Source organism: Mustela lutreola, chromosome 4 (assembly GCF_030435805.1).
Source record: "Mustela lutreola isolate mMusLut2 chromosome 4, mMusLut2.pri, whole genome shotgun sequence".
Lineage (NCBI taxonomy): Eukaryota > Metazoa > Chordata > Mammalia > Carnivora > Mustelidae > Mustela > Mustela lutreola.
The window spans coordinates 190,828,193-190,849,818 of NC_081293.1; the positions used below are offsets into that span (position 1 = coordinate 190,828,193).

At 52.2% G+C, this 21,626-nt stretch overlaps 1 gene segment (V, D, J or C); it reads left to right on the plus strand.

The window, feature by feature from the left end:
- LOC131829867 (T cell receptor beta constant 1-like) overlaps window positions 1-8,807 on the plus strand; it is a 116,034-nt gene extending 107,227 nt beyond the window's left edge. The window contains 5 exon segments of the C gene segment in view: window positions 3,465-3,511; window positions 7,101-7,490; window positions 8,028-8,045; window positions 8,195-8,301; window positions 8,574-8,807. Of these exon segments, the coding sequence occupies window positions 3,465-3,511; window positions 7,101-7,490; window positions 8,028-8,045; window positions 8,195-8,301; window positions 8,574-8,594 (583 nt within the window).
- Window positions 8,808-21,626: the final 12,819 nt, after the last annotated feature.

Here is a 21,626-nt window from a genome sequence, read left to right on the forward strand (position 1 = left end):
TCCTGGGGTCCTGGGATTGAGTTCTGCATCGGGCTCCCTGCTCAGCAGGAGCCTACTTCTCCCTCTCCCACTGCCCCTGCTTGTGTTCCCTCTCTCACTGTGTCTCTGTCAAATAAATAAATAAAAATCTTAGAGGGAAAAAAAAAAAAAAAGGAAAGAAGAGGTATTAAAGGAAAGAGCAGGTCCCTCTAGTACCAGGGCTGAGCGACTGAGTCTGAGGCTACCCTGCCCCTCCCTGTCAGGAGAACTTGAGTAAACGTATATGGGGGTGATGGGACTGAGGAGGCTTACTCAAAAACAGCCCAGAAAAACAGTGACATTTTCTATAAGGACACCTGGGTGGCTCAGTTGGTTGAGCAGCTGCCTTCGGCTCGGGTCATGATCCCAACGTCCTGGGATCGAGTCCCACATCGGGCTCCTTGCTCAGCGGGGAGCCTGCTTCTCCCTCTGCCTCTGCCTGCCATTCTGTCTGCCTGTGCTCGCTCTCTTCCCCTCTCTCTGATAAATAAATAAAATCTTAAAAAAAATTTATAAAGAATTTCCTGTACTACCTGGACCAAGCTGCTCTAAGGAAGAGTCTACTTCCACAGGTATATCCCCCAACAACTGTTCACTTACTTGTGGCTAAGAAGCTTGCCTTCATACCTATCACCCATGTTCCTTTCAACTGTCTCCCTGAGTACGCTACCGTCTTCTCTTGTCACCAAGCAGGCTTCCCGGCCAAGAAAAGAAGGCACTGACTTGGAGTTGGAATCTCAAGTAGCACATGTGTCTTCCAGTTTACATTACAAATCTGTTGATGAGTTTCTCTCTAGTGAATTACATGGGTGTAAAAACGTGCCCTGATCACTCCTGGAAGGATAGAAAATAAAGGTCCCCGAAACCAAGAGTCTGCCCTATTGCTATTTCGAGGAATCCTCTAAGAGCTCTTTGTTGTCTCATGGTCACTGTGGTGACGCACGGTCCTGGGGATGGCATCTAGGCAGTAGTCCTCTGCTACCTCACTCCGTGCATACCCCACTCCTCTCACCCTGCGTCCTGGAGCCACCTGCACTCCATCACCTGGAGGCACATAGTAGTACTCCAACTCCTACTTACTCTTGAAGATTTAGCCCCAACATCATCCCCTGTAAGAAGCCTTCTCAGGTGCTTCTTTACCTGAATTAGCCATCTACTCTCTTGCTCACAGGACTGGAACGCATGACTTTCTCTCTCCATTGCAATGCATGAGGCATTCACATGAGTGTGCACACTTCTATAACACATATGTATGTGTACATGTATTTACATACATGTGCCTGTGCACGAACCCATTCAAGCACACATCATTGCAATGTCCTGCTATTCACCTTCAAGAAAATAAAGAGATCCAAGTCATAGACCCTAGGGAACCTACCTGTTCTGGAGGGGATCATTCAGGATTAGAAACAGTCAAAATACAAAGTGGCACTTTCCGATAGAAATGGGAGCTGTCTGAAATGCAGTCAGAGGCTAGTACTCAATTTCCTACTGGGATCATCAGGGGAGTGTCTGAGAATGTGGCAAACTCTTCCGCAGAAAGAATTGGTCTAATCAACCCTGTGGGAAGGTGGTCGTGACAGTCAGAGACATGAACCAGAGCTGAAACCACAGGGTCAGGTACTTGAAGGTGCTTAGCCGGGGACGGCGACGAGGTTCAGAGACAGGAGGGAAGAGATGTTAGGCAGGCTGATGCGGTCGCCTCAGAGGTGAACTCGGCTCCTTGCCATCAGCCTGGGGCCGGGCACATAGGAGGTGTTCATGCAGGGTGTGGGATACATGAAGCATAAGGAGCTTGGACTCTCTTCGGGGAGCAGTGGGGAATTACAGAGTCTGCTTGTCCCCAAGCCACAAGCTGCCGTCACCTGCTTTTTGGAGTCCACCCCTCGCTCCTCCCGCCCCGCGTCACTATAAATGCCGTTCTGTGCAGGTGGGCACCGTGAGTCCCAGAGGGGAGACCTTGTGACACAGAGGGTCTCCTCACAGTGGTGTATGTTCTGCCACAGGGCCTCTCTGCCCACCCCCTTCACCAGCACCATGACCTTCCCCAACCCCTCCCCACTTTAAATGTACTCTGAGTTGGCTCCCAGCCCCACTCAGTCTAACCTCTGTCACCTGCACTTCCTGTCTGTGCCCAGTGGTTGGGGGGAGGGGACCAGAGGGAAGGAAACATTTTTGTATCCTGTTGTAACATTGTGGGAGCTGGGGGGGGGCACGATGACTCAGGTAGAGGGGGTGCTTTTACAAAAAGCTCTGCCTCAGAAAATACCTCCACCTTGCCCTGGGAACACAGCTCCTGGATGGGGAGTGGCTAGGAGGTGTCTCTAGAGCTGGTCCCTGATATGCTCTCGCAGGGACCTGGACTGGGTGAACATCTCTGCATCTCCCAGCTCCAGACAGCTTCCCAGGAATGTGAAGGGCCCACACATCAAATCGGGGTCATCATCCAGCACTCTTCAGAAAAACCTGCCCTTGACAAAAGTACTTACACGTGCGTTATTTATTAAGAACTCACAACAACATTGCACAAAACGTAGTACCCCCTTTTTCAGATGAAGGAAAGAAGGCCAGAAAAGTTGCAGGTCCCGTAAGTAGTAAGAGACAGGGTCCTTCCTGGAACACGTCCCAACTCCAGCCCCAACCCCCAGCACCAAGCTCAGTTCATTTTACGCCTCCACTGTACTGTCCCCAAGCCAAGCTGATTCTCCTCGGCACACTGGAGATGACCTCCTGTAGCATCTAGATGACTATGTCCAGCTAGCTCTGACGGTGGGGGGACAGAAGCCCAGGAAGGAGACGGACAGAGCATCCCCAGCTTGCGCCAAGAGAAGCAGGGAGGAGCAGAAATTCTTGGCAGCCCCTGACCACTGTGCTCATACAGCGAGCAGCACTTTGGGCCAGGGACCCGGCTCACAGTACTAGGTAAGAAAGCCTCTCCCGGTGGGAAGGCGGGTGGGGTGCCCAGCCTGGACCACCCTCGGGACCCTGGCCCTAGAGGAGTGGGTGCTCGCCCCTTCCAGGTCCCTAGTCCGGGAAGGCGGGTTTGTGCCTGGCTCCCCAGAGCTGTGCAAACACAGGACAGCTGTACTTTGGGGCCGGTTCCAAGCTGACGGTTCTGGGTAAGGAGGTTAGCTGGGGTCAAGTTCTCCGCGGGACGGGATGGACCCAGGTGGGCAGCTGCCCGGCTCCGTGAGGGGCTGTGCTCAGAGGCGGGGCTCAGCGCCTGGGCCTTGATCCCGGGTTCTTCGAGGGAGCGGGGCGGGCGGGAGAGGGCAGCGCCAGATTCTTGTGCTGGGGCTCCGGGCCGTGAGTGGAGAAACTCAGTATTTCGGCAGGGGCACCCGGCTGACGGTGCTAGGTAAGCGAGGGTGCCCCGGGGGCGCCGGGGCGGGCGGTGGGGCAGGGGATGGCGGGCCTGTTTTTGTGCTGAGCCAGGGGGCTGTGAGCCAAAATACCCAGTACTTCGGCGCGGGGACCCGGCTGACGGTTCTAGGTGAGCGCGGCGCGCGGCGCGGCCGGGGTCTCTCGGAGAGGGGGCCCGGGGCCCTGCTTTGCAGCCTCTGCCCTGTCCTTCGGGGCCGGCAGCCGGCTGACCGTCCTGGGTGGGTGGCCGCGGGACCCGACACGAGGGCGGCGGGGTCGGAAGGGAAGGCGGCGACCCCAGGGCCCTTCCTGGCCCGGCCCCCCGGAGGGCTCCCGGCGCTGGGGCCGGGCTGCGAGCGCGAGCGGGAAGCGGCTGGGGCGCTGCGGGGGTTTGCGCGCGGGTCTGGGCCTCTGTGTTCCTACGAGCAGTATTTCGGCTCCGGCACCAGGCTCACGGTCATAGGTGAGATTTGGGCGTCTCTCCGCGTGCGCGCCGCAGCTCCGCGGACCCGGGAGACAGTGGGGTCGGCCAGGCAGGGACGCGCAGTCCGCTGTCCGCGGGGTCAGCCCTGCGCGGGGCGGGGGCCGGGTCCTCCCAAGCCCGGCACACGGGTGGAGGGTCGGGGAGCTGTGGGGCTCTTTCTCCGCGTTTGAGATACTTAGGGGCCGAGTGCGTGGGGGACTAGAGCATTGATGAGGACTCAGAGCCGCTGGACTGGGGGACGCGACTGAGAAGGGAAACCTGGGCCTGGGGGAGGGGGCGTAGGAGGGGTGTAGCTGCTACGGAGAAGGGGGACCGGCCGAGCGGGAGGGGCAGGAGCAAAGCAGGGACAAGCATGGGACTGGCGGGCACGCAGCCCAGCCGGCTCCTGGGAGAGGTAGATGGAAGGCAGGCCGTTGAACAGAGGAGAAAAGGAAGGAGAAACAAGAGAGGACTGGGGAGGCCAGAGAAATCAGATCAATGTGCGTCAGTGGAGAGAAAAGCCAAAACAAGAAGAGTTAGTTGATTTACTGCTTAGCATTTAAAATCATATTGAAAACCCTTGCCTTTCTCTCCTAAGCCGGAGAGCCCCCTGAGGGGTGTCTACAGCACCCATTCCTGCCCGCGGACTGGACTGGACCCTCAGCCACTGGGAGGCATCCCCACCCCCCATGCCTCCCTCTGCCCCCCAGCCTGAAATCTGGGACCTCACACTAAGTACTTCAGCCTCAACAGCCCAGTGGTGGAGGGGGTTCAGTTGTGGCAAACATATATTAAAATGCAGATATTTCGTTTTGTGAGGTGAGGAAAACTCCCAGGACAATCCTAAGCGCCTAGATTTGGAAAGGAGCCTCAGACATCACCTGGTGACAAGAATGTTGAGGCCAGAGAGGGGAAGAAACTCGTGATACTGGTACATTAACCTGGGTTCTTCGACAACAATGAGCCCCATTTGTTGTTAGAGTGTCATTACGCTGGATCCGATGGGGCTCAGCTAGACTTTGTCCAGGGGCAGTGCCAGAGTCCTGTGATGAGCAGGGGTGGGGAAAAGACCAGACTTTAGAGCCAGATAAACCTGATCCCAATCCCTGGATTGCTAATGATCCGATGACCTTGCGCAAATGAATCTGTGGGAAGGTCAGTCCCTTCCACTACACAAGGTTATCAGCAATACCCACCACTTGCCATTGCTGTGAGGGTGACGAACAGGAGACCCTTACATGTACAGTATCCAGGGAAGGTGTATTGTTACAGTTCGTCGACCCTTCTCTTCTCCACCCTTCCCCTAGGTGGTCGCTGGGGAGTGAGGGGAGAGGGTGAGACCAGTGCCTGAGGAGGAACAGGAGTTTGGAATGTGGATCATGGAGGGGAGGGCTGCGTAGATGCTCGTGGTGGACTGGGAACCTGAGAGAAACTTCACAATTCTGCCCGAGACCCGTCCAACCCACAAACAGCATATACAAACAGAAGCTCCCCAGTATATACACTTAACACCCACACTGAAAGCTCACCCACACCTCACAGGGACTCACAAACAAGGAAGGATAACCCAACCTTGCCCTGGCACAGAGCTGTGTAGACAAGGGCTTCAGAGCGTCCTGTTTGTCCTGCCCATTACATCAGTAAACATTGTGGGGAGCATCACGCATGACTCAAAGGACTTTGTTAACTGGGTGGGGGTCAGAGGAGTACACTCCGTAGTGCCCCGGGAGAGCGGCTACAGCTTCAGAGCCAGGTTCTTTGAGACAAGAGTGAAGACACCAGGCTGAGCAGAGAGATTGGGGGAGCTGGGCCGCGTGGCTATGAGCCTGTTACCGCCTCTGGTAAAGCAAAGACCTAGAGACATTGTAGGAGTTAGCAAGAAGGAGTTGCAGGGAGGGGAAGCTGACAGGTTGGGAAACCCGATCAGCTAAAAATGAAAAAGCAAGGCTCTTGTTAAGAATTATTTAGGATTTCAAGATAGTGACAGTGGCCCTTAAGCCAAGGGTCTTTGTAAGCATGGGGTCCTGTCCATGGGTCACACACTCATGCAGCTGCCCATGGAAGCAGGGTCCCATCCAGAGAAACATGACGTGTCTGTTAGAAGGACATTTTCTCCATCTTCCAGGCTAAATTAGATTCTCGTAAGGAGGTATTTCACCTTAACAGAATTGCTAAGAAATGAACCCCCCAAATCAGTAGAAAGCAAAGGAGAAGGATCGAATGAATGGAGAGCAGACCTAGAAGTGAGCCAGCCTCACTGGCTGAGACGGTGGTCTGGGCCTTCACCCAAGACTCTGCAGAGGAGAGGCCTTGGACAAAAATTGTATCAGGGCAGCTGCTAGCAAGACGTAACTCTGATGATCTCAGATGCTTATTTAGGAAGCTGACTGGTAGAAAAAAGTATAACATTTGGAAGCAAAGGCAGAAAGAAAGTTGACGAATCCCTGAATTTGACCTAAGGAGAGATTGCTCTCGGGGCTGAGGAGCCTCAGGAGGTGGAGGAATGGGTAGCGAGGACCTCATACCCACAAAACAAAGTCAGAAAATCTCACATTCTCATGAGTGCACCATAAAACAAAAGGGTACCTTCCCCTGAGTCCGCAACAATATGCCATCTGTAGATTCGTCGGAGTAGGAGGGTCCCCAGCCATCAGATGACCCCATGACCCCCAATTCCCCTTAACTCCTCGGCCTCTTTGATTTCAAAGCAGTTCCCAGGCTGAGGACAGGGGCTGTCTGAAAGCTGATGTCACTTAATGTCCACGGCCACTCTGGAAAGTCGGAGGCAAGATTTTCCCTTCACCAGCAGGAAAAATGATGCAGAGAAATTAAGACACTGTCCCAAAGTCACATTCATGGGCAAAGTCAGTTTTAAGATTTAGATCCTACCATTCTGATTCCAATCCTGTGCTCACGCCACTTAATAACTACTACATAATAGGGTGAAACATAGGTAAGCGCTTACTGATAGAAAAGACATCAAATAACATCAATGAGGGGACATTACTCAGAATGTCTATAGGGTGAGTACAAAGAACAGGCAGACAGAAGAAAAATTACAGAGGAGTGGGGACGGTGATGCCCAAACACACAGGACCTACTATATACTTTTGCTTTAGGATGACTCCATTTCCAGCCCTCTCTCTGTCTCTCTGTCTTTCGTTATTTCTGTCGCTGTCTCTCTCACATACACACACACACACCAACCCCAGACAGCTGTCAGACCAGTCCTGTCCCAAATCCTTTCCCCTTGCAGAGAATCTGGAAAAGGTCAAACCTCCCACGGTCACAGTGTTTGAACCGTCAGAAGCAGAGACCTCCCGAACCCAGAAGGCCACACTCGTGTGCCTGGCCACCGGCTTTTACCCCGACCACGTGGAGCTGAGCTGGTGGGTGAATGGGAAGGAAGTCCAGAATGGGGTCAGCACGGACCCTCAGCCCTACAAGGAGCGGCTGGATGAGAATGACTCCAGCTACTGCCTGAGCAGCCGGCTGAGGGTGTCCTCTGCCTTCTGGCACAACCCTCGCAACCACTTTCGCTGCCAAGTCCAGTTCCACGGGCTCGGGGACAATGACGAGTGGCAGAACAGCCAACGGACCAAACCCGTCACCCAGAACATCAGTGCCGAGGCCTGGGGCAGAGCAGGTGAGCGGGTCTGGGGGCTGGGCAGACAGTGAGCTGAGCACAGAAAGGCAGTGCCCAGGCAGACACGGGACAGGGCAGGAAGACCAAAGCCCAGCATGAGGGTGAATGGGCACCCCGGGGCTAAGTCCTCCCCCAGATCCTCAGCCCAGCAGAGCCCTGCAGCTGGGCCCCCTTCACTGTATGAGCCTGTGTGGCTCAGCACCGATGGGGGTGCCCCCAGCCCCTCTGTGCCACCACGTTCCACAGAGTTCCAGGATGGCATGGTTCCACGGGCACAGCACCAGAAAGACAATCTAGGTGTCTAGTCTAGTCTCTTCTGTGTCTAGTCTCTTCTGTGAGAAGCCCAGTCGGAGCCTGGGGTCCGTGCTGACCAGAAGGCTGACTTGCTGCATTAGCATTTGTGTCTGGCTCGTTCTTAAAGGAAGCACAGCTTCCAAATAGTTTTGCATTAGCGTCAGGTGCGCCCAGCGTGGCGACTTTCCATCTGCTTTAGAAGATGGGGTCTCTCACCCATTCCCTCCCCCTTCTCTCTTTCAGACTGTGGCTTCACTTCGGGTAAGTGACCGTCTCCTCTGCTTGCTCTGCGTCTCCCATGGTTTTGTCCCGGAAGCCGAGCACGGAGAACCATAGCCCCTGGGGTGGGGGTGGAGAGGCCCGAGACACGTGCTCACAGGTCCCTGTGTGCTCTCCTTTCCTACCCGCAGTGTCCTATCAGCAGGGCATCCTGTCTGCCACCATCCTCTATGAGATCCTGCTGGGGAAGGCCACCCTGTACGCCCTGCTGGTCGGTGCCCTGGTGCTGATGGCCAAGGTAAGGAGGCGGGCAGGATGGGACAGGCACGTTGAACATCACACATGGAAGATGAGGGGATCTCAGAGCTCACTCAGCCCTGATGTATCCTATATCTCAAGGAAATTCTAACGGGACGGTCAGAGCAAGTATGGGGATCGTTATGGGATGCTGCACCAGACGATGGGGAGAGTCAACCAGCTGTACCAAAATCAGCTCGAGAGTCAGGCCCCCTGAGCCCCCTCCGGCTGTTCATGGCCCTTGGGAATTTAATCATGCTCTTTCTTCCTCAGATCAAGAGAAAGGGTTCCTGAGACCAGCTCAGAAAATACACCCTGAATCGCTGGTCCTCCTCCCCGAGATCTCCCTAACGTGCTCCAGTCTGCGTTTCTAGAAGTTATTCTCTCTCCACCTCTTATCTCCTTCCTGCTGGGAGATCTGTCCCTTCTCTCCGCTTTCCTGCAGACTGAGCTCCTCCACCCTGAAACGGAAATAGACTGAAACAATAAAAGTGTCCTGCCAGACCATGCTGTGTCTCCGGGGTATCTATGAAGTTCTGTCCTTCAAAGATTTAAGGAAGGCCCCGCCCCTGAATCTTCTTTCGAAGCAAGGCTTCTGGCTCCTGTTCATCCTGCTTGAGGATGGGCTCCACCATCCATACCCAGGCATTCTGGGCTCCTGGAGTGTAGGGTTGGTCCAAAGGGCAAGGAGCAGGGGACACCCATGTAAGGATGGGCAGAGGCGAGCCCTAGCCCCACCTCAGGACAGGGCCCAGGATAGGGCAGCCTCTGGGTTGAATGCTTGGTCATTTTTCAATTCCAGACTCCAGTTTCATTTGTCATGTGTTTGGGTTTTATCTGTGTCTGTTGTGAATGCCCCCATCTTGTCTTGTTTTGAGATTTCAGCAGAAGATACAGCTCTATTCTGCATCCCTAGGTTAGAATCCTTAAGAAGGCACAGAGTGGGAGCTACCGGTAAGTGAAGCCCAGTGAGGTTTCACAGAAGCGGAGCATCCCTTCCTGCCCTGGGGGAGGCATGGGGAAGGGGCTGAGGGGTTGTACCTGAGCAGCCCTTCCCTTGATGGGGTAGAGAGCAGGCCACCCCAAATGCAGCATGTCAGGCACACCCGCCGGGGGCAGTGACAGTCACGTTACTGGGGTAAGCTCTCCAATCCAGTCCCATTCACTGCAGTAGAACCCTGCACTGGGGGTAGAGGGGGTGGAGAATGGATGCAATCAGGGAAAGAAGACACAGACCCACAGACCGGTGAGAGGGGCCAGGAAGGGAGGGGGAAGCTGGAGTCCCTTACTGGTGGCCTGCTTTGTTCCCAGTTTGGGGCTGGGCATTGGCACCAGTGTTGTCCGCATTCATCCCCAACATGTCCCTGGAAGCAGGGGTCCTCCCTCCTCCGCGGGTGAAGAAGCCACAGTTCGTAGATCGGATGACTGGTAAGCAGGGACACGTGGCACATTTTCTTGAAGGTGGAAATCCAGGAAGTTTGCTTCAAGTAATGGCCAGAATGGTGTGACTGTCCCCAGGTGACCGTGGAGTAGCCTCACCCCATTTCCAGTGCAGGACCCCAGGAACAGACCAAAGGGTGTGTTTGTTTCTTAGCAGTGCAGTAACAAAGGATCACAAACTTGATGGTTTAAAGCAGTAGGAATTTATTCTCTCCCAGTTCTGGAAGCCACAAGTGCAAATTCAAGGTGCCCATAGGAACGCACTCCCTTCAACAGGTCTAGGGGAGAATCTTCTCTGTTTCTCCCCACCTCTGGCATCTTGGTAGTCCTTGGCTGTGGTGGCATCTCTCCGACCTTGTGCCTGCTTCCACATCACCTTCCCATGTCCCTGTGCCTGGATTTCTCCCTTATTTTTTCATATCAAGATGGGAGTCATTGGATTTAGGACACACCCTGAATTCAGAAGGATTTCATCCTGGGATCTTTGACACGTGCACCTGCGAAGACCTTGCTTCTGAGGTTCCGGGTGGGCAGGAAGTCTCGGGGGACACTACTATTCATCTGAAAGCACCGAGTGTCCAGGAACTCGAGGGGAGGGATTCTCCAGACCCAGCTCCCACAGGCCAGGAAAGGACACAGCCCAGGGCGGAGGTGGCCTGGGGAACCCGTCACATGCCTGTAGCTTCCCATCAGTCATAATTATTTCTACAGGTCTCACACTGCAGCTCAGTTTTTTTCTTGTTGCTTATTTGTTTTTATGACTTAAAAGCCCCAAAACAGGGGACAGAGTTTAGGCGCTAGACCAGCACCTGCAAGAGCCATGCCTCTCGTGCTTTAGACACACGTGGTGTCTCCTCACGAGGCTGGGGCTAGGAGAGGGACAACTGAAAGGACAAGTAAGCTCCTCAGAGAAAAGAGGGCGTTGTAGGGACCAGAGGGGGTGGCCTGCGACAGGTGTTTGTGGGTGCAGAGCAGTGAGGAGGGTGAGCAGGAGCAGGACAGAGATGGAGGAGAAGATACCCCACACAGGAGGAAAACGGGCTCTACAGGCTGGGTGATCCTCCCTGGGGTGTGCATTAGCAGCTGGGTGGATGTGAGCGGACATGCCTGTGGGCACCCGGGGTTTGCCAACGGGAGGGACATGAAGGATGAAGGAATGTCCTCAGGCGGATGAATGACCCCCCACCCTCCTGCTCCTGGATACAGAACGGAGCTGGAGAAAGTTACAAACATCATCTGGGCCCCACTGCACACCCTGTTTGACCCAAGGAGAGTCCCCTTCCCCATAACCTTACATCTGTCGGCTTGTCTCCCTCCGACAGCAAGCCCCAGCCTCCCCAATATTCAACTCACAGCATTAGGATGTTAACCTCTTCTGCCTCTGCCCCTCTCTCTGGAATCCAAGTAGGTCCTTCTGGACCAATTCTGGGCATCTGTCCATCCTTCCCCAGGTGAAAGTGAGCAACGGCAGGTTAGATGCAAGGTGATCATATCATTTAGAGCACAAATAGAGACACTACTGAGGGTGAGAGATAGGATTCTGGGACAAAAGAAGGGAATTAGCAGGTGCCTGGGTGGCTCAGTAGGTTGAGCAGCTGCCTTTAGCTCAGGTCATGATCTCAGGGTCCTGGAATTGAGCCCCGTGTAGGGCTCCCTGCTCAGTGGGGAGTCTGCTTCTCCCTCTGCCCCTCCCCCTCGCTCATGCATGTACTCGGTCTCTCAAATAAATTAATAAAATCTTTAAAAAGAAAAAGAAGAAGTGAATCAGGATTGTCCCAACAAACTGGGACACACTCCCATTCCAATTAAAGATTCCAAATTCCAAATTCCAAAGAATTTCTGGGTCCAGAGAATGGGAAGCACCGAAGCGATCCCTCATGGGCCTAAGCCTGTCTGCCTGTTCTAGTCTCAAGGCTCATCTAAACTTCATATCATCCAAGAAACCTGTGGGCAGAAGGTAGCCCAGGGGCAGCTCCACAAGTGAGACCAGTACCGGGCAAGGCATGCTTCTTGACTGATGAGACCTAGAAGCCAGCTTTCTCTAGGACGACGCCTGGGGTCCCCAAGTTCTCACCATTCCCCACCTTGGGGACTCACCTTGGGCAGACTCTAGGAGAGGAACCTCAACCCTGTGACCCTTAGAGATTTACTTAGAAACTAAGAAGCAAAGGTGAGCCTCCAACTGGTCACATTGTCAGGAGATCATCCTGGTAGGGAGTGAGGTTCCTGTGGGGAAGGTCTGCTCAAGCCACAGTCGCTTGCCCAGAAAAATTTTCCTATCAGCACTACGTATCTGTGAAAGACTCACATGCCTTCCTCCTGCAGGGCTCATGGCCAGGCTACACAGGCTGGGCAGTGGGGATGGGGCAGAAGGTGCTGGGACCATCCAAGAGGCAAAGACTTTTTTTCTCTTAAGTAAGTGATTAGGGAAGAAGGAGGGAAAGAAAACAAAACAAAAAGGATTTTAGAACAAGAAACGATGGAAAATGAGCAATGGATCCTGGTAAATATTAATATCTCCATTTCCTGCCCTGAGGCATTTCCCTATTTTTCCTCTTCCATAGGGACCCAGGGAAGGGCAGCCTGACTGATCTCAGCCTCTAACAATCAGTGTGACACACAGCCCTAAACGTCCTGTGTAGGAGGAAATCATGAGGTCACTACTTAGGGACGGATGTGGGAACAGAGGGTTGGAACTTGAAACCAAAAACACACTCAAGCCTACGTATTTTCATGTCCGGGTGCTAGGAGATGCTAGCGGGGATCAGGAATGGCTAAAACCCCCAGGTCAATTCTTAGCACCTCTACGGACCTATGGATGAATTGCTCTTCTGCTCACCCACTGACTTCTTCTCAACCTTCATGACCAAGTTCACTTTTACCCTGTCCATGAAATCACTCTATGCCCATATAAGAAGACTCATGGTATGGAAGGCCACCGAGCCCAGGCAACAGTTTTAATTACAACTCATTCCCATTGTTTGTGGCAGTCTCCTGAAGTTACTGGAATGGTGATTTCTGGGTCTTAACACCCCATAATCTGAAATGTTATCCACCCCATCTGGGCCCCAAACACAAAGAATTTCCTGCCTCAGTGTAAGGCTGGATATCCTCCCCTCCATCTTGGAGACTTTCTGTTCTCAAGCTGTGCTTATGGATCGGAGGTGCCCAGGTTCCTTAACACACCATTCCTCTCTGCTTTTCCTGAGGATTTATGGCACCTGGCCACATCCTGAATCATCTCCCTCCAACAGAGGACTTAGTCTCTGCTCACCACACACCCATAGTCCCGGCTACATGGGGACTGTCCCCCATTTCTGTCCACTGTCCTGACTTTCATTGTACCTGAAGTCCTAAAAAGGTTCCCTCCATGGGGAGGATGGGATCACAGGGACAAGTGAGTGAGTCTGTGTGTCAACAAGAGCCCACAGCCATGACTACCGCCCCAGGGGCGTCCTCAGCCAGCTCTAAGTATGTCCTCTTTGAGTCCGAGGGGTGGTCTTCACAGGAGACTCCCCTCTGGGGCTTTCTGTGGGCCTAGCGCCTACTCTTCCTGAACAGACTCGCTGACGGAAGGAAGTGGCTTTTTAAAATGGTGGCTTGAGGGGCACCTGGGTGGCTCAGTGGGTTAAGACTCTGCCTTTGGTTCAGGTCATGATCTCAGGGTCCTTGGATCGGGCCCCACATCAGGCTCTCTGCTCAGCAGGGAGCCTGCTTCCCCCACCCCAGCCCCACCTATCTCTCTGCCTACTTGGGATCTCTGTCTGTCAAATAAATAAATAAAATCTTAAAAATAAAATAAAATAATAGAATAGTGACTTGAGGGTGGTCCTGGGCTTGACCCTTTCTGCCCAAGTCCTGGGCCACTCCAGCAATTACAGCTGGGTCCTCTGCACCCTCATTCCCATGGCGAGACTTCCTCTTGATGGGGTTTGGGAATTACACACACTCTTGCTGGTAAGGGTTCTTGTATCCCCCCCCCCCCAAGTTACGTCTGACCTGTCCTGGGAACAGAGAGCGCTCTCTCTGCCTGAGTCACCGTTTCATCACTGGATGGCTCTCACGAAGAATTCTGTCCTGTTTCCGGATCCATCGGTCTCACTGTCCTAGCTGTCACACCCCACATTGGCCATCACCATACTCCCAGGAGAGCACGTCCTGTGCTAGCTAGCAAGCTCACCCCAGCCGAGTCTACACATCTATGAGAGACAGAAAAAACACCTTTAAAAGCTGGAGACTGCAGAGGAGGAAAAGCCTAGAACAGAGACAGCACATTATGGTAACAAAGAATATGCACTCGTAAGCCAGAGAGAACCCGGTTGAAGCCTTAGATCCGCACTCATCAGCTTTGTGACCACCTCTGAGCCTCAGCTTCCCTTCCTATGCAATGGGCTGAATCACAAGACCAACTTCATTAGGTGGTTTCATCTTATGAAGGCACACAACACGCAAAGCTGCTCTTATAGCCTCGATAAATATTAGCTACTATTACAAAAATTATTATCAGCCTAAAGTTTATTTTCTGGCTAAATAGTTCTAGTTCTGTCTCAATGTTTTTCTCATAGGGCCCAGTTCTGAGCACTTCCAACACTTCACAGCTCAACCACTCTCTTCAAGAAACATCTATGTTTGTTTTCACTCTTCTGCTTTTCTAAGAGCGTGCTGTTCAGAACGGAATACAGGTCCAGGTGGCTTCTGACCCACAGAGAGTAGAGGGAGAGCTTACGTCCTTAGTCTTGGTATTGTCTACACTGAGTCCCTTTGGGCAATTTTCAACATCCTGTACCCACTCACACCACTCACTTTGACTCAGACCCTGGGTCTTTCTCACAGGCCCTGCTGTGAGCCATCCACTTGCTACCCTTCCTGGGTGCAAACAGTTGTTTTTCTCTTTTGGGGGGCTTGGAGATGAGGGGAGACAGGGAATACTTGTTTAGCCTTATCACAGTTCTTCAGCTCATCTCTTCAACCTGTCTGGTTTTTGAAGAGTCTAATTCTGCGCGTCATCGTATCGACCCCTCCATCCTGATGCCACTCAGGTCTGGGGGCTGCACCTGGAGGGACTCCTCCACAAGTGGCTCATAACATGCACAGCAAGACCACAGCTCAATATGGAGCCCATGTTCCTCTAAGCTTGGTCTGAGATCCAGGAGCTGCTCAAACACAGAGAATTAGCTTCTGGTCCTGCTCTGTCCCCAGCTGCATGGCCCTTTTTCTCCTTTTGCTTCCTGGGGCTTCTATCACCTTGTCTGTGAAGGGAGGAGATGGGTAAAAGGAGGCCTAAAAAGTCTGCAAACTCTACTTTAGATTCAGTGATTCAAAGTCTGCAGGTCCCAAATCACCGTGAGGAAGAAAACTCCGGGAATCCAAGTTCTCCCCAGATGCACATTATTCACACAGTGACATAGCCTCAGGGGCTGTCTCTTGGGGGAGGAGGCTGGTGTGGACCGTGGAACCCCACTGTTAAGGCTCCTGGAACCCTGAAACCTGTTCCTGCAGGAAGGAGGCAGGGCTGGACTGTGAATGGGGAGAGGAAAATAGTGTTTGAAGGACAGAGGCCTTGAATCCAAGGCGGGAAGTAAAAAGGTGCAGGGTGGGGTCTTTTAGGAGACAACTGGGGCAGGTTTGGGGATGTTCGAGCCCAGGGCTGGCAGCTGAGCTCTTTATCTCTGAGCAACATCACAACAGCTTCCCAGCTGCCCGTAGCTCATCTCAAGAGCTCACAACAGGATGCGGTTTGACATTTAGTAGGTCCTGCATCTGGGGGGCCTGTGAAAGCCCTCCCCCTCACCCCCCTTCTGAGCATAATGAAAACCACTCACCACATCCTGCCCCAACCCCTTCCCTGCCACTCTTTCTGCTGAGCCTCCCGTGAGCACTGGGGCAGTGGAAAGAGAACCACAGAGGGAGAGGAAAGGCCCTTTAGAGGGGGATCCGGGCACCTCAGCTCCCCGTGCAGACCACCCCACCCCCAACTCCACATCTGCACCTGCTGGAGGTGACCCCGAGATCAGAGGCTGCAGCAGGCACCATGGAGATAGTGAAGAATGAAAACAGCTGCAAACCGCTCTGACCCACTTGGGGTCCCTCTTGGCTCCACATCACTTGAGCAACTCCTTCCTCCCACCTGCTCCCACAATGTACACCCCCACCACCTCCCCCCTCCCCGATTGCGCCCTCCTACTTCCTTCCATTCATCTAATGAGAGGTGCTAATGAGTCACAGGAAATGCAGCCCAGATAATCAACAGACTGAACATGGGCAGTCCCTGGGTATCTGAGCTGGTGTCTGTGTGCTGGACTCCCCGAGAGTCCTGCTGAGGCCTGCGAGAACTGTGTGATGGGTATTTCCTATCCCAGCTGGCCAAGAGGAGGAGGGAGAACATACTGCAGAGAGAACAGAAAACCAGACAGAGAGAATCCCCTGAAGAAGGGAGTGGGAAATGACAGGCTATGTCACAGGCTAAGGGTGCTTGGGCTACACTATACTCAACGCAAAGCATATCATCCTGGACAAAAATAGGAAGCAGCCCATTTTCAGCACCACCAGCTCTCCAACACCGGCCCTTCCTGTCTTCCTCAGCTGTTGAGAGCTCCTGGCTCATTCCCTATCAATCCCATGAGTGCCTGAGATCTAGGCAAAACAACTTGAGAGGAGCTCCTTTGGCCCCCAGCACGTGGCTTCTGGATCTTCCACGTGGCAGTGGCCTAGGAATAACATGCATGGGACTGTGATCCTGGCAGGCCTCCAAAGTCAGCCAAGAATGGGGTCCTGGAAGCTCTCCTATAAAGGAGCCAGATTCATCTGCTCCAGGCACAAGTGAGATTGATGAATTCCTGGCAGCATCTGCCATCCTGAGCTGGTTCCCTTTGTCCCTGCAATTAAGGTGATGGCAGATTTCTGAGTCCTGAGACATAGGGAAACCGTTAGGGACTGAGGACTCTTATTCATGAATAAGGACAGATAACATGGAGGATGTTAACTTGTTTTGATGAACTTGGATGGCTTTCAAGCCTCTCCTTGACAAGTCTCCCCTTACCTATTAATGCCCTCCTGTCTCTCTGTCACTCCACTCTGTGCAATGATCAGGGTGTCCACTCTCTGCTTTTCTAGAACTCACAATATTCACGGGGCACCCCACGTTTCTCTTCAAACAGATTCTCCAGCTGAGAATGTCATTTTGCTTGTCTAAACGCTAGCCTCCTGAAAAGCTAACCGTCACTAAAACCTCTCTTTTGTGAAGTTTTCCAGAACTTCTGAATATCTTATGGGAATGAAAACCTGTCTTACCTCTCCTACCCCTTGACGAGCAGGGATTACCAGGAATAGCTCTCTGTGAAGGATTCTGAAGCTGCATCAAACCCCTCCAGAAGCCACTAGCATGTGAATGCGTACCACACAGGGTACAAGTTTCACCAGCTTGCCATCCAAGAATATTCAGCATTTTTAAATATTTGGTACATAGCCTAAAATTTCATGTGTGTTTTTTTTTTTAATAAGTCTTTCTTTTGGGTGAGTTGGGACCGAAATATCTTTGTAAGCTAAGAGAGGAATACAATGTCTGTTGAAAATTGGACCCTGTGATAGGGCTTTCGAACACCAACATCTCATTCAATACACTGAATCCAGTGAGGGAAGTTTGACAGGTGAGGAAAAAGAGAGATGAGATAATTAGCCCAAGGCTAAAACCAACTGGTAAATTTAGACTCAAAAACCAAGGTGCTTTAAAAATACAGACAGATGGGGCGCCTGGGTGGCTCAGTGGGTTAAGCCGCTGCCTTCGGCTCAGGTCATGATCTCAGAGTCCTGGGATCGAGCCCCGTCGGGCTCTCTGCTCAGCAGGGAGCCTGCTTCCTCCTCTCTCTCTGCCTGCATCTCTGCCTGCTTGTGATCTCTGTCTGTCAAATAAATAAATAAAATCTTTAAAAAAATAAAAAATAAAAATACAGACAGAAAAGGTCAGGGAATGAGGAGAGAAGTGATTAAGGGAAGCACAGGACATGTGGGCCAGTAGAATCGCTCACAGGACACTGGTCTCTTTGTCAAAAACCACTGACAGGTACAGCCTAAAAAGTAACAAACGTGCCACACCAGTGTCAGAGGTTAATAACCGGAAACCGGGGGAGCAGAGGGACAAATGTGAGGACTTGCTCCATTATCCATCTGCTCAATGTTGATGTGACTCGAAGCCTGTTCTAAATCCTGAAGTCCACGAACTGAAAGTAGTCCGGCAGCACTGTTTGAGGGAGAGCTCTGACTCTGCTAATGTTCCACGATCAGCGAACAAACGTCAGCCTGAAACGTTGTTTACTTTTAAGCGTGAACCAAACTTGAGTTGCAAACGCATCTTTGCTTTTGTGATGGGAGCACTACTGCTTGCCTTCGTAAATTAGTATTTTCACACATGGGGGAGAAAAAAGCCAACCAAGTGCCTTGAGGAAGCCACTCTGGGACGATTACGCCCAGCACCGTCTTGAGTGCCCTGTGTTTTTCTTGCTGGTCCCTATAATGGCTCGGAGTGCCCAGCGAGTGCGAGCTGCTTGATACAGAACCAGATCCTCAAGGTACAGCAGGAGCCCTTGGGCATTTGTAAACACTGTGTTGATCACCAGGCATCTGTGTCTCAGATTTCCCTCTGCAGATCGTAAGGTACTGAAAATAAATAAATGTCTGAACTGTCCTAGACGAAGTGATGCCAGAACAGAGTATTTTAAGATTCTTGTGCCCCCTCGTGGAGCACAGAGGACATTAGAAAAGAAAGCTTGTTAAGAATAAGGAGGACGAGGGGGGGGTGCGGAAGGAAACTCGGTTGCCAAGGGAACCGAAGCATCTCTTCCCAGCCACCCCCAGAAGCCTTTTCCTCTCCCTCATTCTCATCCAAGTAATTTCTCTTTTTTAGGGTTTTACCGTGATACATGTGTGCCCTCATCTTGTTCTCTCTTTTGTATGTCTTTGGGCACCATCGGCTTCTGTGCTCCATTTTGCTACAAGAAAAGGGATGAGACACAGTAGAATACGAATTAAAAAGCCTAAAATCCAAAACAAGAATCACAATCCCTACGTGTGGTTTCTGATACTAACAGGAGCTCACTTTCAGTCCGCAAGAGCCTACTTGAACACCTTGCCCCTTCCCCGACAAAAAGCCTCATCCAGGCTTCCCCAAGACGTCTGTCTCTGCAGAAAGATCAACAGACGGAGACTCTCCAGGTGAGGAAGATTAGCCACTGAAATCACCCGAGTTGGCATCGTCGTCCTTGTCTACCTGTCTGTCACCACAGCACCTCCCGCCAGGGGCCTGTCCCGCCTCTCTCCCTCTCCAGTGTGGACAGATAGGAATTGGGGAGACGAGAGTGTGAGGCGAGGCCCAGCTCACTTTGAGGGTTTAAGTGTGACAGCCCAGGACAGCGTGTCCATGCACTGGGAATTGGACGACGTCTACTCAACTCACAGGTCCGGCGCCGAAATATCTTTTTGTTCTCCCTGAGAACTTAGTAAAGTTCTTCTGGAAGAGTCTGGCTTGATTCTGTTGTTCTCACAGGGGCTGATAACCAGGCCCCCAAGTATCCTCCAGCCAGCCCCAGAGTCGGGGCTCCGGGAGAGGGTGGGGTTTTGTACAGATGTCTGCCCCACCCACCTCTGTGCGACACTCCAGGCGCGGAGATAGAAGCCGGAGTCACTGAGCAGGAGCTTCTCAGAATTCAGGATGAACTGGCCATCCGTGGGCCTGAGGGCTGTGAAGTTCTGCGGTGTCTCACGAACTATCTGGTCAACATTTACAGAGGAGAAGAGCAACGCTGGGGTCCCTCCCGGGGACCGCTGGTACCAATACAGATAAGGGACTGATGTCCCCTTCACCATGCATTCCAGGGCAAGCAGGCTGCCTACAGGCTGCACGCTGACAGGCGGCCCTTGGTGGATGGTTGGAGCTCTGACACCTGAGGGAAGGGTAAAAGGCCATTTAGAGTGAAGAACCCCAGTTAAGCTTGCCTTCCGTGCTGACCCAAGGGTGGCTCAAGTCCTTCCACAGCTCAGGCATATGGGATCCATTGCAGGAAGTAGACTGAGAGGACAAAGGATACAGAAGGGCCCTGGGCAAGGGGAGACCAAGAGAGCAAACCCCTTCCCGGAAGGTAAGAGGAAACCAAGACTCGGCATGCCAGCCACTGGGATTCAAGTCCCGTATGATACCAGAAAATGGAAGGACTGTACTAAAGGGAGTCATTCCAGCTGGCTGAGGCTCTGGGATTCGTAGGGTTGGTGCGAGGGGGAGGACTTGAGGGGAGGCTTGCCAGAGAGAAGAGCAGCCACTACGAAAGTGCCCAGGAGAAGCGCAAGGAGACAGCAGGACATAGTTCAAGCCAACCTCAGCTCAGTCAGTGGGGCTGACACCTTCTCCTCTGGGCCAGTGGCTGCGGGCCTCCTGCCTCTTCACATCTGCAGCCACAGAGCCGAGGGATCATCTCCCCTCAAGCTGGGGAGGAAAGGAGGCTGGTCCTTTCTCAAGTTGTGATGAATCACTCCATCCTCCCTGGGAACCAGCTTTACCCTGCTGCCTTATCTCCGCTGAAATCCTGAGGAAGTCCTAGTATGTAAATATATCCAACGACTTGTTATTTACCAGTAAACAAAAGACGACTCTCTGGCTCCCCCTGGAGACCACTGAGAGTCATGGAAACCAACAGAGAAAGTGACACCGGCTGGATGATGAAAAGGGATATTTCGGTCTCTGAAGCTAGAAACCAGCTATAGGACATGTCACCTGGGTAGCTGGAAAGGAGATAAAAGTGGATCAGAGCTCAAGAGATTTAGGTCTTCGGGGTAGTCAAAGCAAAAAAGGCTCAGCTCTGCGGGAAGGAAGCTGTTCTGACAGCCAACCAAGGCATCTAGATCCTCTTCATCCCTGGCACACAGGATCTGAGACCTGGACAGGCAGAGTCAACTACTGAACTAATCAAAGTTGGACTCTGGGTTCCATGTGCCTCTAATGACCTCCCTACATCTCATTTGTGCTCCAAATGCAACATGGGTTAGAGGAAACATCATGGGGACTTAAAATCAAATGGACCTGGGTTCAAATCACAGCTCTACTCCTTGCTGGTTTAGGAAACCCTGATCTTCAGTTTTCTCATCTGTAAGATTAAGAGAAGGATTAGAATACCTCCAAACGCTTGAAAGATGCATGTTGCCTGGTGCAGGCAACACTTACAAGCGTTGGCTGGTTTTTGGACTCGAGGGAGAGCCTGCGCCTGCCACAGCCTGGGAGATTTACAGTGGGACGGGATGGAGGGTGGGGGCTGAAGGAATGACACATGAGAAGCACTGCCAAGCCATCAGTTCATAATAGCTGAGGATGAAGATTGGCTAAGCAGCTGGTAGAACCTCATTTGTGTTGAAATGAGCCGTGAGACCCCACGATGCCTGGAGGACAGCCAACGTGGGCCCGCCAGCCTCCTCTTTCCCCTTCCTTTGCCATGCCATGTCCTCTGAAGGATTCATTTTCAAAAAAATTATTCTCTTTGGGTTGGCTGTTGGAGTACTTTAAGGTGAGTACCTAGGAAAGGAAGTAGTAGAAGTGACCTAACAGGGAGAAGGAACCTGAGGCAAATCAGGCATCTGGGACCCAACACCATTTCATCGGTGTCTAATGACATAATATCTTTGTTATTATTGCCAATGCCTCAGTAACACAGTTCAAAGTTAGTGTTGGGGTTCTAGTTTCTAACAGAGTATCAGGTGCAACACTGTATTTGTGAGAGACTATTGTGGTTTTTTTATCCTTTCCATGTTTAATGAATACTTTTATAATATTTAAATAATGGTAAATCAAGTGCTAAACCTAGGGTGCATTCTGTGAACATTTAGAACATGTGAAAAATTGCTATCGCC